Source organism: Pagrus pagrus (genome assembly GCF_965226575.1).
Source record: "Pagrus pagrus genome assembly, chromosome: 13".
Lineage (NCBI taxonomy): Eukaryota > Metazoa > Chordata > Actinopteri > Spariformes > Sparidae > Pagrus > Pagrus pagrus.
Window position 1 is genome coordinate 9,513,731 of NC_140197.1, and position 27,055 is coordinate 9,540,785.

Sequence of the window (27,055 nt, forward strand, 5' to 3'; positions counted from 1 at the left end):
AAAGAATATCTAAAAAATGTGCAAATGATTTTTTTTCTCTGAGTTATTGTTTTCCTGTAGTCATGAGAATGTGATTTTGTGGTCCAGACATAACATGCTTTGTTCTCTCAGGACCCAACAATATCCAAAATACAATACACAAGCTCTAATGATCATCTCCAATGGCAAACCTGAGTGAAATCGGATGAAGGCCTACATGTTGCTGCTGCTGCAACATTCATAAGAAGACAGGATACTGACGCAAAGTTTACTACAATCAGTGGCAATTGCTGACAGCCAACCACCTGGCTGGGACCACAGATAAGTCGGTAGCCTACTTAAACAGAGCTGACACTGATACACTGGCTAAACCTACAGTTGCTGAGTTAAATGGATAAAGCTACGTTATCTCATTAAGTTGTTTGCTAACATGCTCCCGTGCAGCAATGATGGCTTCACACTAATAGCGCACAGCTCTGCGTCCAATCAGGCCATTAAAATCTGACAGCCAGCCAGATGACTACATTAGAGTAATGAATTTACAAAGAATAATCTGCAGATGCAAATGTTTGGGATTTTACATAAACAATCTCGTCACAGATAATGTTAACAGTTACCCAAAACAGCGACAACAAAGCTTTTCTAGAAGTATTTTGACAGTAACGAAACAATATGTCCTAAAAGGGGACTGCGGCGATTGTTTACAGTTACACAACAGTCAACAAGTCAACCCATGGCCACACTATATCTGAAGACAAGCGATCAACACAGCACATCAGTGACAGAAGTTACGTTAGCCAAGACAAAGTAATGACAAGGGAAGCTGAGGTCTAACGGCGACAGACTGCAATAATCCTCTTTAGTTTACAGCCATCTCCAGATGTTTTAAATGTCAGACCAAAGTCAGATTTTAACATGTAGAAATCTGCCATTTTGAGCATCAGACCGTGTTTTTGATCGTTTTCACGCGAGTTCGGGTGGATCGAATCCGTTCCAACAGACAGCCTGCGCCCAGTGTTCTAGAAACGCTACAGCTAGCATACCGGCTAACGGTCGAATAACAATAACTGCGATGCCGTGTGAATATCAAACTTAACCCCGTTAATTTACCACAACGGGAAAATCAACGATGACATTACTCAACACAACTGCTCACTTCAAAATAAACACGAGATGTTTATTAACGCCCGAGGCCTGTAAGCTAGCCTCACGTTGGCAAATGTGAAAGGGAAGAAAACACCTTTTTTTTCATAGCGCAAGCTGTTGTTGCTAGCTCTGTGGCACAGTTAGCCCAGCTAACCTAACTGAACTTGCCTAGCCTGCGTCGCGAAAGGAAAGAGTACACAACTTTACGTAAAGAGAAAGAACAAAGAAAACTCACCACTCGAGATATTCCGTTTCGATGCTGCCACCGTAACAAACAAACACCTTATCGTGTGATTATCCGCTCCCCGTTTCCTCTTGAGAGGCAACAAACGATGTACGTCTGATGTCGCTTACACCCCGTCCTAGGAGCCTAAACGTAGCTACTAGCATAAGGTTTACGACGTTTATTTCCGCTTCCTTCCACAGCGCTGGGAGGGTCTGCCTGCTGCTGTGACTGGAGCTCCTCCCTGTCAGTCTGTTGCACTTGTCTGCCAAACCCACCACAGAACTGTTACTGCCGTCCCACTAGCGTTCATTATCCCCTGTAATTATTAAAGGTAACCTCGTGCTACTGTGATTAAAATTAAAGGGTTAAACTGCATACACAGATTCATATAATTCATTAAATATTACAAAAACGTGACATAAGGTGAGGTAGAATATAAAATAAAATAGGCTAGATACAGCTGAGGCATCTTAATGCTTCAAGATTTATGAGTGTTAAATTACATCAAACTATTGCTACAGTGCCTGACATCAGCAGTCAGGTGATAAAACCAGTCAGTGCATTATATGCTGAACCCGAAGAAAACTGCAATGAGTGTTCTGGCATGCTGTAACTTCTCGATAAAGTTACTTATTATGTTGAATATAATACACTACCTTATAAACCACCAGCGATCAGCAGTTCTTCTGCTGGTTCCTCTCATTAAAAATTGACCATATTATTCAAATATGCACATAGTGCACACTCACCATTCTGAAGATATGCCAGACGAGTTGCTCAAAACATAAATAAATAAATAAATAAAGTAGCCCTCATCCTCTTATATGTTGTCAGCGGCGAGTTAGCGTGCTAGCTGCTACCTTTATCCCACTGCATAACCCTAGATTTGGCTAATAGCTGGCCGTCTTTCCTTGTTTTGATTTTTGGAACATCTGCTTTGAATTGTGAGCTTTGGAGGCCTGATGTGCGACAATACCTTGACAATACTGACACCTAGTGGATAGATCAGGAACTGTGCGGAATGGTACACGCGTGACAATCTTTTGCTTTGAGACGCCACAACAGAAGTGGTAAATAGTAATTATTAAATAAAATGTATAATAATAATAATAATAATAATAATAATAATGCATGGCAGGCTGAAGGTGCATGTGTATATACGTCCTTGAGACAACAAATAGCCTATAATTACAGAATGTATAGACAACAAGGGACAATAATTCCCATGATCTTGTATGACAAACACTGGAAAGTCGTTAGGCGTGTGTTAGTATCAGACAACCTGAAGTGTATTAGAGATGTGATGGACAGTGAACAGTTTGGGACTATTATCGAAGAGGGGCTTTTGTTACATTAAGTTCACAAATAGCCTGCATTTGACAAAGTAGGTAGACTGGATCTTTTTTTTTATTTCTTTTTTTTATTTATTTACAGAGGAGACGACATTAAGAGAAAGACAGCCATGTCTCACACTCTCGGTCGGTCCGTATTCAGTTTAAAGCCTGTACGTTTCTACACACTGACAACGTAAAGCTGCAGCCTTCCTTTCCCCTGAGAGAGCTGTGACGTCGTTTATTTGGTCTTTATAGGTCCGTGAGCTGTCGCGTGCACTGTGGAAGAAGTTTGAACAACGTAAACGAGCTCGCGTCCTCCTCCTCCTCTGCTGTTTTCTTACTCCCCCTCCCCCTTTTTTTGGGTTATATGTATATTTGTTATCCTTTTCTTGCTCCTTCTCTCATGGTGCCCCACGCCTTAAGTCTTTATTTCTTTCGGAAACTGTAAGTTGTACCATTATCATACACTGCAGACTATTTTGACCTCTCAGAAGATATTTAGGATGGACTTTGCCTACATGTCGAATTCATCTCCTCCACCCCTCAGGCCGGAAGAAGGTAAGTTGTTTGTTTTCTTCTCCATTTAACATGAACTCCTTTAAATGAGCCGTGCCCACGATGTCACTGCTGTGTCGCGAATGTAAATTTATTTTTCACGAATTATTAATAATTAATAATCCTTTGTGACCTTTTTTTCTTTTCTTCTTTCGAGCCAGTGGTTTTGGTATTGGAGCTATATATGATGCAGCTATGTGTAAGTTTTGTTTAAAAATTGTGGGTCTTCCTTTTTTTGTTGAGGACGTGTATATTTTACATTAATACATCTAAAATATAATCTTATAAGAAGCACTTTTAAAAACGTAAATTGAAACAAAGGGTATATTTGGAGAATAGATTCACAGACTAACAACTAACAAAGACTACTCTGTTTGTAACCCTTTTGCCAGAACATGAGCAGTACAACAATGTGCTCATGCCCAGCATCTTTGGTGTCATCTGTTTCTTTGGCATCTTTGGTAACTGCATCGTAATCTACACCATTGTGAAGAAAACCAAGCTCTGCTCCCAGCAAACAGTCCCAGACATATTTATCTTCAGCTTGTCCATCGCAGACCTCCTCTTCCTCCTCGGCATGCCTTTTCTCATCCACCAGCTTGTGGGCAATGGCTCCTGGTGCTTTGGTGGCACCATGTGCACTGTCATCACAGCGCTGGACTCCAACAGCCAGATTGTCAGCACGTACATCCTGACTGTAATGACCCTGGATCGCTACCTGGCCACAGTCCATCCCATTCGCTTCAAACACGTTCGAACCCCCTTCGTGGCCGGGGCGGCGGTAGCTCTGGTGTGGGTCTTTTCACTGGTCTCCATCACTCCAGTGTGGATGTATACAGGACTCATGCCTCTCAAGGATGGCTCAGTCGGCTGTGCTCTTCTGCTGCCAAACCCAGCCACAGATACATACTGGTTCACCCTCTACCAGTTCTTCCTGGCCTTTGCTCTGCCTTGGGTGGTCATCTGCGGGGTCTTCTTCAAGATTCTCCAAAACATGTCAGCTACGGTCGCCCCACTGCCCCAGCCCAGCCTGAGGGTGCGGACGAGAAAGGTGACCCGTATGGCGGTGGCCATATGCCTGGCGTTCTTCACGTGCTGGGCCCCCTACTACATCTTGCAGCTGGCCCACCTTGGAGTGCAGCGGCCCACCTTTGCCTTCCTGTACGCCTACAACATTGCTATCAGCATGGGCTACGCCAACAGCTGCATTAACCCGTTTATCTACATCGTATTAAGTGACACGTTTAAGAGGAAGTTCATCGTAGCCATCCGACCATCCCACCGGGCGTTCAGAGTCGCCCCTGCTCTGGCTGATGGCAACATGAGTCTGAGGATGGCACCAGACAACCTCCATCCATCTCACCTGCACTCATCAAGGGAACTGCTTCAAAACATGCTGCCTGTTACTGTGGCTGTGCACTGAGATGGACACTAGTGTGCCCATCCAGAAACATTACCAACAAGTCTCCAGCTGCCACTAGTGACAAATACTTCTGTGTCCATGAAGGCATAATTAAAGAGGGGTAATCGTTCCCGATGTGACTCTACCATTCCCAGGTCTGTAACAACTTCTCAGATGTAATGTAGGTGCTGACTACAAACAAAACTCATTACGTCATAACAGTGTTATGTGTTGGAAACCTGTATGTTGAAGTAAACATGTATGTAACGCCGTGATCCTACCCTCGCACTGAAGTTACATAGCGCAGAAACAAGTGATGGGAGGCAGAGTGGCTGAGACAGAGACACCATTCACCCTGTTACAAGACACTGTACATTCAAAACATGATTTTGAAGCTGTTAGTTTAAGGTGAAACAGTTACCTAATGTTGCTTTAAAGGCTAAAAATGAATAATACATTCTAGCAAAATAAAATCACATGGTTCTGCACCTCAAGATTATAATTTTTATGATCTGAAATATGATTTTTAAATGACGTTTTAATAGAATCTAACTGTGCTAGCTGTTAGCATGTTGCAAGCTGTGATTAGTATTGGTTGCATTAGTATTTTGTTGTGACCAAGATGACTATGGCACTAATAGTCCTCCTCTGAACAGAAAACACAATCTGTAAATGTTTAACTTTTTAATTACTTGTTTTAATGATATTTTTATTGTTGCAGAAAAACTGTCTTTTAACAGATTGTTTATGCATGCATATTTAACAGATGTCTGTGTATTTAGGTGGGCATCTTTTACTGTGATGTGACAGAAGATATACACTTTGGCGTGTCTATTGTAACTTGCTGCATGTTTTAACTGTTAAAATGTGCTCACGGAGATAGAGATGACTAAATGGTTTTATAACTTATTTTTTACTGTTAATTAATGTCAGCAGAAGCGTCAATAAAGAGTGGAATACAACTGAAATATCTTCATTCAGTGGCATGAAAGGCCATATATAAAGCTTAAAATGGAAGAAAAGTATGCTGTGGCATTTCAGACTTGAGAGGGTGAAGGCAGCATTGTCTCTTTCTTTTCTTCAAGCTTTTCACAGTGGGGTGACTGAATGACTGCATATCAAAATGTCATGTTGCGTGATCTGAAGTATCACCCGCTGAATACTGGAATAAAGCCAGGATTACATGGCATTGACATGATAATGTCTTCTCTGTCCTTGTGTTAGGTTTTTTCTTTGTCACAGTCTGGAACTAACATCAAACATTTTTTTTGTTTGCAAGTTGGGATATTGTGTGCATTTAGCTCAAGTGTACGGTCAGCTTGCGGAATAAATGTACGCTTCAGTAAGTCCAAGCACTAAATCAAGTTGAGAAATGTATATAATGCATCACGATGTACAATGTAATTACTTGTTAACTGTACCAGCACAGAACGTACCAATTCTTTTTAACCTCCCCAAAAACCCAGTGTATCTACGTTGTGTGACTTCTGATGAAGAAATGCCTCCAGAAAATGAAACAACACACTTCAGAGAGCAGCTGATGGTATTTTTCCCCTAAATGATTGACAGGGCTGATAATATTGAGACCAAAACCGATTTTTTTTTCTGATTAGACTGCAGTTACAGGAGCCTTTACAAACAATGTGCCGATAAAACGATCGGTCGTTAAGTTCAGCTTTGATGAGTCGTCTGTTGTGTTTTCCCGTTCCTGCTGTTCTGTTAAACCTCTTCCTGTGATTTACTTTGGAATAAAGTTCTACTATTGATATGGTTGCCTGCTGTGTCTTGCTTTTGGGCCCACCTTCGTTACTCTCAGCACGACACTTATTCATCAGTTCTTGTTCCCTTGGTACCTGCATTTATTTAACAGTGCAGCTATAAAAACTCAGTCTTGTGTTTCAATGTTTCCTCCAAGCAACACATGCTGGAAGAAACCGATGCGGAATATGTATTTGTTACTGTCATAAAATGTTATTTAATGAAAGAAATGTAATTAATATTTTTTTCCACACATACTGTACATTCATTCTATAACTGGTTTATATAACAGTGCATTGATAGTTTTATAATACCATGTGGTGAAGCTTTAACTCTCCTTGAAATAAGATTTCTACTCTTTCATGGCACACAATGTGTTTATGAATGGAGGGTGTTTTTAATTTATTTTCACTTTTCATTCTCTCACTTTCTGCCAAACTGTAACTGCTGATGTTACTGTGAACCATAGAGAGCAGCAGGTCACAACACATCCCTGGGCTGGGCTTTTACATTCACAGCACATGGAAAGTCATTATAGAGGCACAGAACAACCACAAAGAGACACTATATGGGCACAAAGAGAAGTGTGACAACCACAGAGACACAAAATGTCCACAAAGAGAAGTGTAACAACCGCAAAGAGACAAAAGTACCACAAAGACGTGGACGCATGTCTCTAAATTCGGTGAATGGCGAGAGAGTATTTTGCCCACTGCTATAAATGATCTGCTGTGGGATTTCAGTGAATACACAACTGAAAAACAAAATATGAGTTTGTTCTGCAGGCGCAGACTACACTGGTAAAAACACTGATGTCTTGAACATTCTTTTGCATGAAGAACATTCCAGCTGTCTGTAAAAACCTGTGAACAAACTGTTTTTTGTCCATTGCTGTTGGTTGTCTCTGGTTGCCAATGCAGGAAATCAATTGGGGATAAAGGCTTTTATGAAGAATCAACGTTATCACTAATGGAAGTCAGTGAGCGTCCATAATATTTTGAACACTCATAAGATATTCACACAGGTTGTCTTCCCTTGATTAGCGATGCATGACACTCAGTTCAGCCTTTTCCACTCACTAGATTTCCACGATAAAGTTCTCAGGATATGAGACTTTCACTTCATCACTGTGTTTTTAATTTTCATTGGTTCAAGTTTTTTTTCTTTAGGATGCCAGCGTCAAGCAGCAGATTCTGACTGCAGCAAGCTCTCCCCGACCAAGGAATTCTTTCTTTGCTGAGTCCGGTGATGGTTTGCCAGTTTAATTTTCAAATCTAGCTCAGACGAAACTCATTTTCCCAATTCAGACGATTGATAACAGACATAATTATGGCTGCACAGTAATGCCCATCGCCCCATGTGAAATTTACTTTTTTATAACAAACAATAAACATTCAAAAATATCCACTTAATGTGATGGTTTAGATGCCTGCAGAGATGCCTTCAGGTTAGGTTTCATTCATCACTTAGGGGCTCTAATATGAAACACAAGCAGGTGTCTGCATTCCCTTTGATTCTAAACAATGACACCCTTTGGTGATGGTGACAAAGCGGCAGCGGCAGTAATGGCCTCAGGATAACAACACACCAGCAGCCATCACACAGATCTCTGCGTGAGCAAAAATAGCAATTACCTTCACTGTAATGAGTTTGGTCCTCTGTCAGGGACCAACCTCCAGTTCTGCTGTGTCATGCTGACTATATTCATAGCATGGATCAATGTCACTGGATGTTATTTAGCCCAGCAAAAGATGTGAGGATAAACAATGTGCTTTAAAGGAAGAGTTCAACATTTTTGGGGAAGATGCCTGTTCACTTTTTGTAAAATATTCTATCCTCAAGCTAGAATACACCAATGTAAATCTTTGAAGTGCTGTGCCTAACTGTCTAACTGTCCCATCCATCCTGAGGCACTGATGTGTTCATGCTGACGTCTGATTTAACAGACGAGGAAGCCAGAAGCAGGGCCGGCCTATCTAAATGAGAATCACACGTGGATTACTCGACAGAATCACCATGAGTCTGCAGAGATAAGTCAAAATAAAAATTCTGATTCTGTACATGTCGCCAGTAAGTGGCTATACCTCTACAATGTATCCCTCATTTACTGTGAAATGATGGATCGACACAAATGGAGCAGATTAGTCAGTTTTGAGGCAGAGAGAAGTCTATTAAATTTGTCGATTACAGAAAAAAAGAAGCAGCACGGCCTGGTCATCAGGGGGACAGTACATTTTCTGCCCACCCCTCTGAGTCACATTTCATTTGTAGCCTATGCATTTTGAAGTGAATTGTCCAGTGTCCAATCAGCCCACGTTCAAATAAACAGCATTCTCTCTCGTATAGATCATTGTATTGTGTGTGTGTGTGTGTGTGTGTGTGTTCTGGTGATAAAGAAAGTGGACATTTCTGCAGCAGAGACAGTGAGTGCTCTTTCCTGTGACATCAAATGAAGCATCAGAGGCTCAGTGTGGCGGTTGCTCCAGCACACCTCCTCTGTGCAACCTTCCATTTTTCTGAAAGGTACTTTTAGATCCATATGGGGCATTATTTTGTCTAGGTGTGTGTGTGTGCGTAGCAGACATAATCATGTAAACACAGTAACTGGAAAACAGGTTTATGGCAGAGTCCATTTACATGCACAGCAGGTCTTCTCTAAAGTCGATGATCTAATTTGGAGCACCTAGCTGCAGAAATTTGCATATTAACAGGACGTCCTTTTCATTTTAACAAATAGGCAACCGAGTAAATTAGAAGTGCACACAGACCCCCTGATTGGAGGCTAAATGAGTGACGTCATGGTTGACATTATAGTGTTATTAAAGAACAGAGTGAGCCTCTTATAGGCTTAACCGTACATTGGACCAATAGGCCAATATACGTTACGTGCACGAGCCTCTAAGAGGCTGACTAAATGAAGCATCTCTTTTACATAAAGTGTCTGCAATAATCCACAGATCATTGTATGTAAACTGTCTTCACATCATAATGGTGATGCTGTGTGAATTCAGATAACTGGGTAAACAATAAAAAATGTGATAAAATACAGGCAATGTATATAAACCTTCTCATTTTGTTCTCTACATTGTCAGCTGGTGTGTACTAAGAATAAACATTACTGAAGCTGCCAGTAATTTTAAGAAGTGCATGGTTTCAATGAGAATATAACAATGAATAATGCATCTTCATGGAAATTTTCAACTTAACGCCTCCAGAGAATTTGCTTATTTATCTTGATGGTGTTGCTGTTCAGCCTGACTTCTGGCCCTCATGTGCTTGCCAACAGTTTGGCTACTGGAAAGTGCTGAAAGTAAATAAGGGATACATATACAGCATGTAAATGACCAGTGACATGTGAGGTCATCTAATCACATATCAACAGTAAATCAATAAATATCAAAAACTGGTCATGCAAATAGACTGTAAGTGGAATATCACACATATTCTTTTTTTTGTTACAGATAATTTAGGGCCCTTTTTATATCTTAAAAAAACTGCTGGTAACACTTATAGTAACACTATAATAAGCATCATGAAGACATGGTAAATCTATAACAAACAGTGACATTAATTAAAGAGGTCATCTTCTGCAAATGTTCAGGTTCATTCTTTTATTTTCCTAGTAGAATAGGTTTACATACTTTCATTTTCAAAAAACATTATTTTTCTCATATGGTGCATTGCTGCAGCACCCCTTTTCACACTGTGTCTTGAACAGTCCGTTTTAGCTAAAGAGTGAGACATCTTGCCTCTGTTCAATCTTTGGTGAGAGTTGCACAGGTGCATTACTTAACGGGCAGGATGTAGCCAATCAAGGCGGGTCATGCTGAGCAAGGTAGTGTGATCTAAAATAACGCAGCTACAGCAGTAGCAACTGTGTGTCTGCTAACTGAGTGGAGTGTTTATATTTTCTAATAAATATATAAAAACCTATATTTATATAACGGCAATAATGACGCACATAAGTTACAGAAGTAAAGGCTTGACTCCAAACCAGGTGTTTCAGGCAGTGCAGGAGCAGTGTTTTCTGTGGGAGACATTAACTCCCTTTGGCGTGGACTTTGGGCTTTTTGACTTTGCAGACCTTTAACATGCACAAAAATGCTACACAACACAAAAAAGGAAAGGAGAAACCCAAAAAGCATAATATGACCTCTTTAAGCAATTATAAAGGTTCATAATCAGTTGCCACTTTTTAATGGCCATCCAGTTAATGTTTATAGATAACTACACAGTATTTATTAACCATTTACAAAGTGTTACAAACACCAGTTGCAACGTTACAACACATACTTGCTTAATATATGCATGTCATTGTTTGTTAAAGGTGCAATATGTAAGAATTGACTTGAAAATGTAAGATAATACAGAAAAATAACTAAGACTATCAACAAAACTGTGAAGAAATATTAGTGTTGACATTCTGTCAAAGAGGCTGCAAAGCTAGTGGTGCTAACACCAGCACCCCCCATTGCTCCAGCTCACATACTCGAGTCAGCTAATAGGACCCCTTGCTACATGGCTAACTGAGCTAAACCAGAGTAACCACTGAGACTGCAGCTGCTGCTAGAGTTAACAGTTACTCCGGTGATATGCTGCTCCCTAGCCTTTTTTTGTTTTTAAAAGATTTTTGACATGCAGCAGAGGTCGGACTCAAACCCTGGGCCGCTGCAGCGAGGACAGGGCCTCTGTACACGGGACGCCTGCTCTACCAACTGAGCCAGTGGGCACCCTAGCCCATTTATTTAGAGTAGGCCATGAATTCAACAGTTCTTACACGCTGCACCTTTAACAATAAAATAGCTATTAACACTGTACCAACAACGAGAAGATTCTGTGCTTGAGCCTGTCTGTGTGAATTTTCCTTTTTTCCCCCACAGTCCAAAGACATGCAAGGTAGGTTAATAGGCAACTCTGCAGTGCCCAGGTTTGAACGTTGTGAACGTGTGAATGGCTGTCTCTATATGTCAGTCCTGTTATAAGCTGGCAGCCTGTCGCCTGGTTTCAGCTTAGATTGTCTCCAAGTGAAGGTGAGGTGGTTATAGATGATGGGTGGATACGCTTTTTAATGACTCTTATTACCTCCTAGTGTCTTGTTAACCTGGGGCTTCCACCGTGTTACTTGAATCAAAGTAGTGTTTGATATTTTTATCATATCTTTTATGACCTGTTGATTGAAAGTCTTTTGAATTATGCTTGTATTTTTTCATTTTCTTTCTAATAAAGATGTCTTAAAAGATTAGTGTGTCACTGGTCCTTTTGCTGTCTATAACCCTCAGTTGCCTAAAGAAGTCCTGAAGCTGGTCACTAATAAAATGAAGGTAAAAGGAAGCTGTGATTCCAGTGTGTAGATTCTCCTCCTTCTGTGGTAATATCAGTAACTTTTTTGTTTCCAGCATCTATGTGGTGTTCATAACAAAAAGTTTTTAAATCCAGTTAATAGCATTCATTTCTTTGCCATTGGCATTGAATCTGCACTCATTCATTAACCCTATTCATTACATTTACCTAACTACTCATCAACACTTTAAAAAGCCGCGAAATCTCTCTATACTCTGGCTTCACGTTCACTGTTTCCAGAGAAACAAGCCATCACCAGAGCTCTGGAGTGCTGCTACTGTAGCTGACAGGTTGCTTGACTACCAAAGAAGCACACCTGCCTTGCATCCAAATACTAAGGCTAAGCCAGAGATGAGAACGATGAGACTGGCACACAGGCTGAAACTTTGCCAAGACATCACGCAGCTACACTGAATCCATTTGTGAGAAAAGCTGTGTTTAATTTGCAATCCATAAAACTTGCAGTACATTAAGCAGACATTATAGACAGTCCAGTACAGGGACCTTTGTGTGTTGTGACCAATTCAACCCAACTTACACTATGTATCAATTTGACTTCACCTGAAACATACAGTTTTAATCTGGTACTTAAATTACATAATTACACATCAGGTACAAAATGTAGACTTTTAAAAAAGTTAATAATAAAATATAATCTAGCCATATTTCCCAAATAATGTCTCAGAAACATCCTTCATGTACTATCATTTCATTTGGTAAAGAGTGTTGTTAAACAGTAACGTTAAATGACACAACATGAGACGTGAACACAGTTACAGTGACGGCGAACAATCCAGACGCTCACATTTACATTCCCCAGTAAACCCAAGTGACACATTTGCAATGAATGAGTAAACCAAAGAGCGTTGTGCTGATACAGAAACTGTGAATTAAATATACATTAGACAGGCAGCAGGAGCACGAACTGCTTCACCATCTGTGGTGATTATTTTATTACAGTTTATGTGAATGTGATAAAGGACGACTACCACTAGGACTCATCACATCCCTGTGGCTGCAGGGAATTAATAATTATGTGTCTCTGTGTGTGCGAAAAGTGTGAACCCTCTATTCAATCCCAGATAAGAAAACTGCTTCAAACTGAGCTATAGTTTTGCATTTTATCTGCAAGAATTCAAACCCATCTGAAAGTGAGAGTGACATAAATTGACATTCTTGCTCAGCAGAGGTGGAAAAACAAAAGCCCTCTTTTAATGCTCTGCAACCTTCTGGGAAGGATGATAGTTTTATTTCTTTTTAGTCACAGCAATGACTCCTGTTGTTTTCGGATGTAGCCAAGCTCTTCATCATCCCTCCAAAGAGCAAACCTGAAGAAAAAAACAACAGAAAAAGCAATTTCTAGGGGAAGGACGCTATAACAATTTCATGTTTCTGACTTTTGAAAATCCACAACCTTCTCAATCGATACCTGAAACACAGAAATACAAACCCTGCTTGTTGCTTATATGGTTCAATGTCATTGTTCCTACATTAGCAATGTAATGTGGCATATAAGTTCTTGTCATGTAGCAAAATATTGATTATTTGTCTTAAAAAAAAGAAAGTTCATTGATAATATAACATACACATGAGAGTAAATGACAAAGCAAAAAATGTTGTTGTAGCAGCCAATTTACAGTGCAGGTGTTAGTACTTTTTTGCAGTGTCAAACTTTTTAGCCCAATATCTGTCATTTTTATTAGCTGAATGGCTTCCAACGCATAACCAGCATGAGCAGATGTTGGTTTTCTGAAAGCATAATGGGCTTAAAACATGAAAAATTCCCCAAATCACACTCCACTTTTCAAATATTGACTAAAATTCAGAAATAAATCCAACAGCAGACTGCTTTTTAAAACAAAACAAAACAAGAACAAAGAACAAGTTACAGCAGTATTTCTCCTTAGTAAATTCAACTCTGCATAGATTTAGTTTAAGACACACACAGGTAAGAACTCAGAACAGTACTATGAAGGGGAGCAAGAAGATAGACTTTGTTTCCAGCGATGCCTTCTGCGGGGAGCCTCTCTGGGTGCCATGTAGAGAAATCAGCAGAGAGGTCCTAGTGTTCAATAGTCATTCTGGGCTGTCACAGAGGCACTTATAATGAAAAAAACAGAAAAAAGTAATCAGTCATGATGTTAATAGTCACCAAAAAAATTATCAGGAGGATTAACATGAATTGTCACAATAAAACAGACTCAGCTCTACACTTAAGAGAAGTGAAAACTGAGGCTGCACGGCAATTTAAGGCCTTTTTCTTATTCTCTAAGACTGAACTTGTGCCAATAACTACAAAAATTATGAGAGCAGCAGGCAAGCTTCTAAATCAAATCCTGCTTACATCGTCGTTATTTCTTTGTTTACCAGAGTACAACATTTTTTTAACACAAAGCTGATGTGCTATAATTGCATCTTCCATGCTGTGCTCTAATTTGTTCCTAGTTATGCTCAACACTTGCCAAACCTCAACAGCTCTCTATCTAGCCTATCTAGAGGGATGCACTGATCTATCAGCCAAACACTTGTAGTGACCGCACTAGGACATTGGGGAACCACTTCTTTTTGAAATAGTTTGTTTGTCCACATCACTTTTTAAAAGCATCATTTGTTAAAAAAATAAGAAAGGAAACCTATTAGGCTTTTTTTTTCATCTCCCTATTACACTGCCTTCAATTTTATCTGTTGAAGACCATTTAAATTGTTTTTTCATCTGAGCTTTTATGTATTCATTCATGCATTCCATTTGTAAAGCTATGTAAGTGGAGAAAAACCTCTTCTCATTGTGTAGGTAAGTAAGTAAATCTTACACTATAGTTACAAAGTACTTCGGTAGTTGTATAGCGGTTTTAAATGGTTCTTGAAGAATTTACTGAAGGTTATATTAAAGTATGTTTCAAGAATCTCCATTAACGAACTTATTCTTTTTCAAAGATTGTGTAATGGAGGGCTGAATTACTTTAAAACAGTTCAGTTGTTTTTTTTTATACTGAAGGTTTCTTTGTTTCCCTGACACCAAATGGAGAATAAGTAACAACAAAAACAAACTAAACAACAACAAATTCAGTCAGACCGCACGGACACAAACATCCCTACAAGGAACCTAGCTTACCTGCACTATGGCTGTCACAATATCAGATTTTCACTACATTGTTTAATTATTGTGCCCAAAAGAAGTCACGATAACGACACTGTCGCTATAGAAGATTTACAGAATCCAATAAACTCCCAAATGCACATTTTTCAGGTGCTGGTAGAGTGTCTCACTCTTGTTTGTCATCTCCTGTGACATGATCTTGTGTGGCAGGAGTAGCCACACACTCTATTTTCTGCTTTATGTTGGGTAGCAACCAGCATTATGGTGCATTGCCACCAAAAACAAAAGGAAATTGAAATGATTAAGGTGGCGCTGTTATTACCATGGTATTGATTTATGGTTATTGTCGATACCAGTATATCGTGACACCCCTAGCCTGCACTGTGAGCTCAAGAACAGGGTGTATGCCTACCCAGGGAGGTGGTACTGTATCGAGTCCGCTGCAGAGTGGCGTAGCTGGGCTTGTCCGCCAGCAGGACGCGGTGGGCTGGAGGGGCCACCACCTCTCCATTCCTCTGCAGGGAGGCACACCTGCGGAAGGACAGATCCAGCTTGGTCTGGATGTTACTGGAACTGTGAGCACGCTTAATGTCCACAGGGTCGTGACTTCCGGCCTGTCCGTTGACTAGCTGTACTTTGCAGTTATGGTTGTCACAGCTCGGGACAACGCCGGTCTTCCTCTCTTCTAGCGCCGTTGTGGTCAGCGTTCCATTGGAAAGCGACAGTTTGGCTAAATTCGTGCTTGCCAGCCTTCCCAGTTGTCCGTGGCTGTTCATACGCCTGTCTTGTACCTTGATTGGTGACCCAGGAATGTCTTTCTTCATGAAACCAGGTTTGAAAAAAGACAAGAGGCTTTCGTGGCTGCGGCCCTCCTGTCCCCTCTGCCCTCTCCTGTCCTCAGGATGAAGGACCATCTGTAACAAGTCTTTTTGTGCCCTAGAGGTCACCCCTGCCTGGAACTTGGTCCTTCTCAATGTGGAATCTCTACTTGGAGGTGCACTATGGCTGATATGACCGGCTAGAATGGCCCCTCTCTGAAGCTGAAACTGGAGGTCCAGGGTCCTGCCCTGGTCCTGCCTTGTTCTTTTTAATGACCTCTGCCTCAGAGACCCATAATCCCTGGCTGCAGCCCTGCTGCTGTTACAGACTCCATGGCTGATGCCTCTCTCCACACATGATCTGCTCTGTCCCTCTGGTATTTTGGGGGAGTAACAAGTGTCCGAGCTGAGTCTGTCTGTACAACTAAGACTGCTGCCACTAGGTGAGCTGCAGTCATGTCCTACTTCAAAGGCTCTTCCCTTGGCACTCCTTTGTGGTGGGGTGGCCACCAGTGTTATGATAGGGTCTTTGGTACATCGTGGCCGGCGCCCAGACTCTAGGTACTCCACCAGCTCTCCAGGCTGGGTCTGGACTGGGGGTTTGATGCGGTCCTTGGAGCCAAAAGACCACCGCAGTGGCAGAACTTTGCTGAGGGTCTCCTTGGGCTTAGTTGGTGATCTCATGCTTACACTCCTGCCTTGGGTCCCACGGACAAACGGCTTGGCTTCAAACCCATCTGGAGGAAAAGACACGGTACATTATTACTACCCACCTACTACTATACCTACAAAGGTTTACTTACAATATATTTTAGTATGTTTTACAAATGATTTATCAGTGACAGCTTGTGAAATACTGGTATGCTTGTATACAAAATATAAAATACACAAGCATCAAAATGAGTTGATGAAATAAAAAGGTATTTTAATTTTAATTCACTTTGATACAAGAACATATAGAGCAGACCTATTCAACTGGTGGCCTGCTTACATAAAACTAATATGAAAAAATATGTAAATATAAAGGGTCTAAGTCTTACACACATGCTGATAGATGTGACGTACATAAATCACCATATACATAACTGGTGCTGTTCTTTTTATTTCATCTATTTGTATTTGTTTAAAATTTGTCATTACCAAAAGCTAAAAAAAAAATGTTTTGGAAAAGATACTGAAAAAAAAAAGTCACAGAATAATCCTTACATTTCTATGAAGTCTAATTCTGTTTTTTGTTCTATTTATATTTGGATTTTTTTCAGCAATAAGGATTCCTTATAGTCACATTCTGTTGACCTCTGTATAGTAGTTTTAATTGTCAGTGGTGGAGTCCACCATTCCTGCACTGGATTCAGACTGTTTTCACACGCTGGGCAGATTCACAGGAAATGATGTAACATGTAATCCAGCGGTGCTGTTAGCCGCCTCACTGTCTGTGGTTCACTCTCCTACAGCGTTGTCAAAGCTGTATTAAGTTCATGCTGACACCAACCCTACATTTCCTACTATTGCTAATTGACATTAAATTTTGTATTTTCATATTTTTGTCAGGACAGTTAAATCCTAATAGATGCTACCCCAGGTACTTACTTGTTTCTACTGTTTTAGGGAGTTCATCTCTAAACACTGGCAGCTCAGGAGACTCTGGGGCCTGTACGGGCCCTGTAGGTCCAGGGACAGGTCCTCCTGACACCACGCTGCCCCTCTTACTACCCCCTGCCAGACGGACCAGCCAGTGGTCAGAGGTGGAGGAGCTGGTGGAACCTGCAAAAAAGAAAGAAAAGAGAAATTGGAATTTGTGTTTTTTGCACGTTCATTTAAAAACAAGCCACAGGAAGTCATAGAGATGTACATCTGCTGATCTCACGAAAGTCACGGTCAGGGAGAAGGGTTTTCAATTCAGCATCGATTTTGCAAATGTGAACATCATGATCATCAGTATTTCCATCCATCTGTGAACACCCTCATTATGCTGACACCATGAAGATGAATGCTGCTGCGACTCCAGGAAATGGAGACCTTTTCTGGGAACGGGTCAGTTTTTCTCCACAATCGTTGTGAACCTTCTTTAATGTGCTACAAACAAATTACACTGAAAATTCACACTGATGCTCCTGATGCAGGACATCAAACAATCCTGGCAGACTGAAATTACAGAGGGGAAATCTGCACATTTTCGCAGGCCATACTGTAAATAATGATGATGAAAGTGTCACGATACTCCCACAGTCCCTTCATTATTTCTATGGTTTATCAAAAGAATGTAAAGCAGCTTCCATCTGACTGTTCTCAACATAACAAGCTGACCCAGAGAATTTGAAAGGACTAACCGGTGACTGAGGAGCTGGCAGACCAAGGAGGGATTGTGTTTCTCCTCTGGTAGAAGAGGATGTAAGCTCCACGTGTGCTCACCTCCGCCTCAGGAACCGGCTCAGCACTGCTGTCATCATAACTGTACCACTGGCCATCCACAGAGTTCCTACAGAAGGCTGCAACAACATAATTGAAAGAAATAACCTACACGTGTCATGTTTATATTGAATTGTCTTTCACATCTTTGTTGAATAAATGAGGTAAATGTTACTATTGTTGCTACAGGCCTTCCTACAGAAGGTTTGAGTTATTCAGACCTGTGTAATGTCCGCCGTGCATTCCTCCATGGTGGTTGCACACAGCATACAGATCGTACAGGAAGTCTGGCGGAGCCAGGTCAGGTCGTCGGGACTGTTTCCAGCTGGGCTGCAGAGGGGGCGGATGGGTGCCGTGGTTGCGGTTCACCATGTGAGGCGCCATGTCCAGGCCCGCCAGGGGGAAATGCACGAAGGTGGTGAGCTTGTTCCTCCGCTCTCCCACCTGCCTGAAGCGCTTCAGGTGGAGGATGAGGATGTCCGGGAGCGTCCACAGGCTCATCTTCACCATGCCCTGCTGCAGCTGCTTACAGTGGGGGCACTTCCAGGCGTCATCAGGGGCGAGCTGATGCAGGAGAGGGAGGTAGGGAGAAAGGAGGTAAAATAAACCGTTACTCAGTGAACAGAATCGTTCCTGCCATTAACCTGACAGAGCCACAAAAAACTCTTTGCCTCTCCAACTCGATCCGGCAAATCATAATCTGAACCTCTTTTGTGTTTCTTTTTCTTATTCTAGGTAATCATATTCTTTGAAATCAAGTCTGACAGAACTTTGGAAATTCACAGCCCAAATCGGCTTATTTGAAACAGGAAGTACATTTTGAAGCTGTTGCCATGGCTACAACTTTGGTTCACTTTTACTGTCTCCCTGTGATTACACCTTGCATACTGAGCAGAGATGATTCACTATATTAAACAAGGTCACTTATTTAGTATTTACATAGATAACAAGACTTTTCCTCTGTCGTGGCGTACTCAGTCGATTGCATGAGAGACGTAACTCAGTGTGCTCAGTTCACATATTGGTGTTTCATCATATTCCATGTCAAGGAATACAGGTGACTTCTGCACTGGAAAACTAGAAATAAGTAACTGTTTATCAGCCCTGCATTTGAGCCACTGAAGGCTACAGGTTTGCTCATTCAGTCTAAAATATAGTTAGCTGGCCCATTCGGAGCAACACTGGGAACCTCCACTGAGCTCAGACTGACTGCAGTGCCATCTTTGTGCCTGTGGCTCCACTGGGTGGTGACACAAGGTAACAACAGCAGCAATATCACAGCCAGTCACTGTCAACAGCAGTCACTGACCACCAAGTTTGAACAGTCAAACTGACCACCACTAGAACTGTGTGAACGGTTACATGCTCTTGGTGATCAGGTGATTTTACTGAATACATTTTTGCTCTCAATACTGCAATAACAATAATAAATGGCTAATTATGATTAGCAACGTAGTCCTTCATTCATTTTGCCTTATTTCAGAAGCATCTACTTTGAAATCTATGGTGATTTGATCCAGGTAGGACTGAAAAAGCGAACCAGTTCACATTCTGAATATCTGTGCAACATAGTTTAAACAGGAACTGTCAATCCAGGTAATCCAAAAGTCACGGAAAGTAATGAAGCTACTAGTAATGAGGTAAGTAGTAACTGTAATTTACTATTTGTCTAAATAAGCCCCAGGAGGCTCAGTATCAACACTCCTGATGGAGCCACTGGTTGCTGCATGTATCAAATGATAACAGGCTGACTACCTGTTCCTCTTTGGTGTAGAGCTGGAAGCACTCATCCAAGGTGCAGCTGTACTGTTGGACGTGCTGCTGCTGCTGATTCCTCACACTCTCTGCATCCTTCACCACCTCCTCATGAATGTTACCAAACAGACTGTGGTTATATGAAACACACAGAAAGTAGTTTTACGTCAGTTAATAGAGAAAAACACTGGAGTAAATATGTGGTGGGCTGTGATGAAGAAACAAACTGACAGGTCTTTGATTCTGATCTCCCACTCGATGATGAGCTTCACATGTGGAGGTCCTCCTGAGCCGCACAGCTTCAGAGCTCTAAAAGACATGAAAGGTCAAAGGTCATCCAGTGTAGAAGAAGGAGCATCTGTACAAATTCCATTAAGTGGCTTAACATCATTAGCTTTGACATTTACAGTAAATGTGCAGTACAAAGAACCTTATTAGAATCATTTGAGGGCACTTGTATTGAGGCTTTTTAACCACTAGGTGTCAGGATTACTACAGCACTAGCGGCATTAGATGCTATGCGCTTGTTTGTGTCTAATTTTGTGTGAGAGAGTGACTGTGGGGTTTTATTGGGGAGTCAGTTGTGGATGTTTCAGGTAAACAACTATATTTCAGGCTACAGTACAAGATAAATGTATCCTCCATAGCTCACAGCTGAGCTTCAACACATCAACAGTAAATTGACAAAATCATCCACATTCAAAGTCCACTTAATAGCAAGTATTGTTAGTAAGTTGAATTTTTGACTTGATAAAGTATGATATGAAGCGTTAATGGATCAACAATGTTGTTACAAGTCATTCCTGAGAGAGACGTGAATGTCTCTTCTAAATGTCCCTGAAATGAAAGAGTTTTGAGAGATTTCACTAAAAACCACAGGAGCCATCCTCATGGTGCTGCTTATCCGATAGTTGCAGAGTTATTTCAGTTTGAACGAAAGTGGTGGATTCGACCAACATACAATGGTGAAAAATTAGCACATTTTTACAAGTCCATTGGTTGGCACATGCTAGAGATTACATGTCCTCCTAGAGTAAGAAACACTGTGATGTACGTGACATTACACACAGACACAGACTTATCACACAGGCTGATAGCAGTAAACAGTAGACCGAAACACTTGCACTGGTACATTCTTGTACTGTTTGATGTGGGTTGACTTGGGAACAGAGCATATTTCTGAATCATTACAGTTCAAACACTATCATTACATTAGTTTCTAGGATACAGGGTGCTGCACATTTGCCTTTCAAAAGATTTCAGTGGCATTTTGCCCCCATCAGCACCATTCAACAAATGAATGAACTGTTCTTAGCAACTCCCCAAATGGAAGTCCTTTCAAGACCTTGTCAAGAGGCCCCTTTGAAACATCAATTCAACTTCTGCAAGTAAAGGCCATCAGACCTGCATTTGTGAAAATGGATAAAATGTCTGCACATTTCTAGACTGTGCTAATCATCGCAAACTGCTGGACTTGTGTGTAACATTTGTTTTCATGTCAAAACGTCTTCAATAACTGGCTGTCTGCCTGTAGCCTTTCTTAAGTAACACTTTATTAGATCAAAACAGACTTAAATTGCATTGAAATTGATCACATTAGATTAAATCTGAATGAGCCTGTGAGGACATTGGGTCATCTCAGCGTTGAAAGTTCTGACCATAATAACAGTAATTCTACAACAAAATAACACATTTAGACTAATCCAATAACCCTCTGGTCTAATAATAGACGTCAATGTAATGTCCAGACAGGCAGCCAGCTCTGACAGTCACTGAGGTCACTGAGTGCCTACATTGTTTGCACCTGCAGAAATAGATATTACATGGAGGATATGGGAGGATGTGTACCTACTCGAGAAATGTGTCCAAAAATATTCCTGTCAGACACACTTGCATCAGAGCATTGAAGAGTTTTTGTTGCATGAGTGGTCAGACACTTTTATTTGGCCGAACAGGCTTTCAGGATTCAGCGGGGAGTGCAATCAACACCCCCCAAACTGTGCAGAGCAAAACCCGGTGGAAGTAAAGAAATGCCAGTTATATGTATGATGAGCTCTGGTGATGGAGGGCAAATATCAATTAACACATCCTCAATAGCAGGACTTGTTTGAATGTTAATTTGAATGTGCTCATGTGTGTGACATCAGCTCTCCACCAGAATGAAATATTAATGTATTTTCAAAACCCTCACCTGTCGACAGCAGGGTGGTAGAGTGGCCGCCCGTCCTGAGGTGACAGGTAGCTGTAAAATGCTGATCCTCCCACCACACGGATGTTGAACAGCACTCTGGTGTTCTGAAAGAAGTGCACAACAAAAACACTGTAAAAGTCATAGACATGGCATCAGAGTATGTTTATGCTTCTCATAACAAGACTATAAACTTCAGGACTTTATATGTCCAACACATCCTCTCCTCAAATACTATATGTTTAAAATATTGTGGACCCTCTTCAGGCTGCAACTAATGATTATTTTCATTGTTAATCAATCTGTCGATTTTCTCAATAAATCAATTAGTTGATTGATCTAAGTGTCACAAACTGGCGAAAAATGTCAATCAGTGTTTCCAAAAGCCCAAGAAAACGTTCTAAAATGGCTTGTTTTGTCGACCCAAAAGATATTCAGTTTACTGCTATAAATGAGTGAAAAACCTGAAAATATTCACATTTAAGAGGCTGGAATAGGAGAACTTATACTTTTAGTTTGGTAAATAATTACACAAACTGTTTAAATAATTATCAAAATAGTTGGTTGTTAAATTTATGTCATGATGTTGGGAATCAGTTTCATTGTTTCCCGTTTTATTTTGTAAGGTTCATCCTCAAGTGTCATGTTGTGTTACTTCCTGTCTTTGTCTTGTTTTCCCTCCATTGTGATTGTCCTGATTAGCCTCCTGTGTATTTAGTCCGTGTGTTTTTCCTGTCAATTATCAGATTGTCTGTGTTTGCTCTGTGTTTTGGTTTGCACTTGGTTTAGTTTACAAATGTCTTGTATTTCTTTGGCTCTTGGTGTTTTCCTTCTGCCTGTTTTTTGATATTGGCTAATCGTTAAAGCTTGTCTCACTGATTGTCTGCCTGGAGTCTGCAGTTGGGTCCTTTTTTGCTACAATTGTAACATTTAATAGAAGACAACTAATGAATCTATTAGCTGTTACAGCTCGATACCATTTAGATCAGACTCTGATTTTGTTGATTTGAGTTGTACTACTAACTAAACAACACGGGTGCGGCACATTGGAATCGCTACTGGTTTGGTTACTGCAGCTTAACTGCTTCACATAAACTATTTCAAGTTGTACTAAATTCCTCTTCCATGTGGTGTCACGTCCACTAAACTATTTTTTATCCAATTAGCAAATGTTCACATGCTAACTTGCTATATTAACAGGCAAATACTGGTAAATACTTTGCCACTTTTACATCAGCATGTAAGCACTGTCATTGTGGCATATTCGTTACATTATGCTGACATTAGCATTTAGCTAAAAAAGCACCACTGTGTTTAAGTCCAGCCTCACAGAGCTGCTCGCATGGCAGTCAACTCTTAAGTCTCGTTAAGGTCTAAAATGAGCACTGCCACCACACTGATTCACAACTGTAATGAGAAACGTTGATGCTTGCAGTTTTGTGGTGTTATTCACTCATCATGGTTTTGCTTAACTATGATGAGATGGTTTCATTATGGCAAAATGAGAACACATAGCTCAGGACTTTTTAAGCAGCAGCAGCGGAAACATTTCTCAAGACTTTCACTGCGATCAGTCAAAACGACTGCTCAGTTAAGAGACTTCCAACCATAAAAATGTGGCCTGAAATGGTTTTATGAATCCAATATGCGTTATCGAAAGAAGATTGACTACTGTAGTTAAGTTTCATATGGTCTGTGTAAGTTCTGATGTATCCCTGTGGATCATAGCAGCAAAGGGAAGTTTACTACACAGATAATGAAGGTTTTATACAGAGAAGAAGAACTTTTTAAGACTAGGTTCAGATTGTTTTTTACTATCATTCTCTCTCTACATCAGTACAACAACCTCCGTCTTCCCATCATACAACCTGGCAGATCTGACAGAACTTCAGGCTTCATCTAAATATAAGTGAAATGATACCGAGCGATTTTTTATCGGCAGCAAAGGGTTATTTCAAACACTTACTGTACCTACACTGTAAAATCTGACTGGAATATATGGATAAAAAAGTTAGGAAACCAATTAACTCAACATTACCAAGTAGAATATTACATTTAGGTTGTACAAGCTGAAAAGTTTTATCAGGTTAAAATTACTAGTCTACTTGGTAATTTAAATTTTAATATAACTAGCATCAGATGAACTGGGGACAGTCTCTCACTTTTATTGTCCCCCCCTTTGGTCAGTCTACCTATTCATCTGTCTCTATGCAGACTAAACAGTATATCACCATAAGCTTTTTGTGTTGGCAAATGAACCATTAACACTTAATGATAAAAATCATTCTTTATAGCCAACATTAATTTAAAAATGTGTTTCTTGCGTTGATGTTTTTAGCTTAGCCATTTGTTGCTGGCACATGCTGGTCGTGGTCGAGTATTAATTCTCTACTCAGACACAGTCGGTCTTGGACTGCTGTTCAAAACTTGTTAAAATATGCTGAACTGAGCGTGAGTTTACACAAAACCTGACATATTATTACACTCTCATGGTTATATTTACCTAGTTTGCTGTGAAAAGGCTAAAGCAACAAAAAGGCAGAGGAGAACAAAGTGGGCCATCATGAAATGTAGGCCGAGACCTGCACCTGACATTTTGAGCTCACAGCAGTTCAGCTTGAATCAACATGTAGCACCTTAACACGAAGCACAGTCTTAAAGTTCTGTTTGCAGTCAAAGTATTATTTTACAACGGAAAATAACATTAATAAAACCGTAGATAATCGGGCAACTCTCCCATATCATTCTCAACTGGACTGAAAAGCTTAAGCTGCGAATAAAAAAAACCGAACACACAAGGTACTAATATCTTTTTCTCCTCCTCTGAAGCATACTTATATCACTCTGAGATATACTCAGATTGGAGGTGCTTTAGGAGTGAAGGAGCGCTTTGCAAAAATGAAATTCATCTCGACTTGTTCCAGTGAAATCTAGTGTGTAGCTGCTGGCTGAGCTCAAACACTAACACCCACTCTGAGTCCTGCGAGGAAAGCTCGATCCAGCAGAATCGTACTGATGACAAAGAGCGCACCAAAGCAGACAGCAATATTGATATGCTGAACACATGAACCCACTGGAATGCTTCACCCTTAGGCAAAGTTACACAATACTTCTGAATTACTGCCTCACATATGCAATATACAGTACTATTTCAAGTATCAGCATCACAAGCTCTAACATCCAAGTAACATTTGGCTCACATGTCCTCATTATGTGCACACATAAAGAGCCGTGTAACTAAGACTGTATAATCTTCTCTTTAGTGTTTCAGCATCATGTGTTTATGGACTCTGCAGGCATCAAACTTCCCTGTGGTGCATTTCCAGATAACTCATCTACTTTTCTGGTTTTCAATCTGCTGTGTAAAAACTGTAATGCTAGATGACAAGGGCGAAGTAAAAAAGACATTTTCTTTTCATTACAGACTTGCTTGGGCTTACTGTGAGTTCCAGAGAAAGGCTTGTGTGTGCATGTGAAGACCACCCAGAGAGTCCTGCCAATACCAGCTTCTCAGGAATAGGGTTTTTCCTCTATTGTTTCAAAAACCAGTGGAAAATTTCTTTAAAATATGATACTATATATGAATTACTATAATTCCCCACACCTTGCACTGGTCTTGTAAGATACTGACTGCTTCAACAAAAAGATCCATGGGTTTACACATTGAATATTTCAGATTGAATAAACCCACGACAGGCCTGTCAAGCTTTGGATTTCTCTACATGTTGTAGCGGTGTGCCCGGTGCTCTGATAAGAATCATACTCGAGAGTTTGGGTGTTGCTTTCTTTTTCCTTACCTTCTCAAAAACCAAAGGCGCAACAGAAAAAGTGCAAAGAACAAATTAAACGGACTGCTCCGATGAAAGTAGTATGATTTATTAATTAATATATGATATTTACATATTGATGTCATCATCAAACACAAATTTGCACGACACTTAGTGGTTGTGTCAGTTGCGGTGAGGGATCACATTAAGCCATACGTTAGGTAGATAGAGAAATGTTTAGCTGAATATCACAAACTAAATAAAGGGACCCAGTATAGGATGTAAAAAAAATCTACAAAGGAAGGGAAAATCCCATACAATCTGTAGAAAACCCTGCTTCAGAGAGAAAATTATTAACATGTTTACAAGCTACATTAAACAGAAAGCTTTAGAGCGAGGAGAGGAAGAGATCCTAGCGCCTCTCTGCTAACTATTGGCAATATGCATGGGAACAAATCAAAATATAATATATTTGAATAAGTTGCTTACTTCTGAAATTACTTTGTGAAATTAGAGGTTACACTAAAAAAAGCCAGGTAAACACATCCACTGTGTCGTATTTTCCCACTGTGTGTTCCTGCGCTAACTTTACTTACACAGTGTCGGCTAACATTAGCAGCTCTTTATTGGATTTCGGGAAGTTTACACTCCAGCAACCCTAGCATAACTTACATTCACCAAAGACACTTAGTAAGTCCTCACCCTAAAAGCCTTCTGTCTTGTTACTTTAAACAGAAAACACATGTTTAAAAAACCTGAACAATGAAGCGTATATAAAACCCGTCATGCTTGCTTGGTTTTTGCATTTTTCCCTTATAACACCAGCTTAACATTATAGAACAAGAACAACACTGTTAATTCCATTTCTTCTCCATGGATCATCAACTGGTAATGGTGCTCATCTTATACCTGGGAAATGTAGTTTTAGAGTCAGTTTTTAGTGTGATGTCATGTTTGCAGCCATATTTAATACCCCCTCTATTTCTGCCGATTTCTCAATGCTGGGAACATTTAAGTCAGCTGGTGACAAGTGTTTACAACCAAATCATGAAGCTAATATTAGCTAACCTAGCTAGCTAACTAACTACAGCTGATAAAATCTGACAACATGGTTGTCTTTTTGGCCAACTATGCTGACAGTTGCCAGTCAGAAATGAGAGGCTTTTTTGTCTACTGTTAATAGATTATTAATTACTAATAATTTCAAATCTGCCACCAGTAGCTAGGTTCGGGCAAAATTCCTATGGTGCTGCGTATATGTATGAATGTATGTTTGTTTAT

At 40.4% G+C, this 27,055-nt stretch overlaps 3 protein-coding genes across 4 annotated transcripts in view; 1 reads left to right on the forward strand and 2 right to left on the reverse strand.

Moving 5' to 3' along the window:
* Nucleotides 1–1,604, reverse strand: part of grb2b (growth factor receptor-bound protein 2b) — a 35,766-nt gene extending 34,162 nt beyond the window's left edge. Inside the window, exon 1 of the mRNA XM_084372493.1 lies at nt 1,361–1,604. The gene's annotated coding sequence lies outside the window, so the exon portion shown is untranslated. The remainder of the gene's footprint in view (nt 1–1,360) is intronic.
* A 1,470-nt stretch (nt 1,605–3,074) lies between these two features.
* mchr1b (melanin-concentrating hormone receptor 1b) lies at nt 3,075–5,207 on the forward strand. The gene is made up of 2 exons (XM_084371035.1): nt 3,075–3,243; nt 3,633–5,207. The coding sequence occupies exons 1-2, from the start codon at nt 3,189–3,191 to the stop codon at nt 4,661–4,663; spliced, it is 1,086 nt and encodes a 361-aa protein (XP_084227161.1). The 5' UTR covers nt 3,075–3,188; the 3' UTR covers nt 4,664–5,207.
* Nucleotides 5,208–12,155: 6,948 nt separating this feature from the next.
* usp43b (ubiquitin specific peptidase 43b) overlaps nt 12,156–27,055 on the reverse strand; it is a 69,489-nt gene continuing 54,589 nt past the window's right edge. The window contains exons 9-17 of one of the 2 annotated variants that reach the window (XR_014624002.1): nt 22,011–22,114; nt 20,051–20,128; nt 19,820–19,949; nt 18,286–18,628; nt 17,986–18,144; nt 17,246–17,419; nt 15,250–16,392; nt 13,709–13,840; nt 12,156–13,068 (exon numbers count right to left, since the gene is read on the reverse strand). Coding sequence is in view for 1 of the 2 variants with exons in the window: in XM_084372478.1 (XP_084228604.1) it covers nt 13,830–13,840; nt 15,250–16,392; nt 17,246–17,419; nt 17,986–18,144; nt 18,286–18,628; nt 19,820–19,949; nt 20,051–20,128; nt 22,011–22,114 (2,142 nt within the window). In the remaining variant the exon portion in view is untranslated. Of the gene's footprint in view, nt 13,841–15,249; nt 16,393–17,245; nt 17,420–17,985; nt 18,145–18,285; nt 18,629–19,819; nt 19,950–20,050; nt 20,129–22,010; nt 22,115–27,055 lie in introns of both variants that reach the window. The other variant, XM_084372478.1, reaches the window with a different exon arrangement.

Coding starts and splice junctions, on each gene's coding strand:
- mchr1b (XM_084371035.1), top strand. CDS start 3,189: ATGGACTTTGCCTACATGTCGAATTCATCTCCTCCACCCCTCAGGCCG. Junction 3,244..3,632: donor ACCCCTCAGGCCGGAAGAAG/GTAAGTTGTTTG, acceptor CCCTTTTGCCAG/AACATGAGCAGTACAACAAT.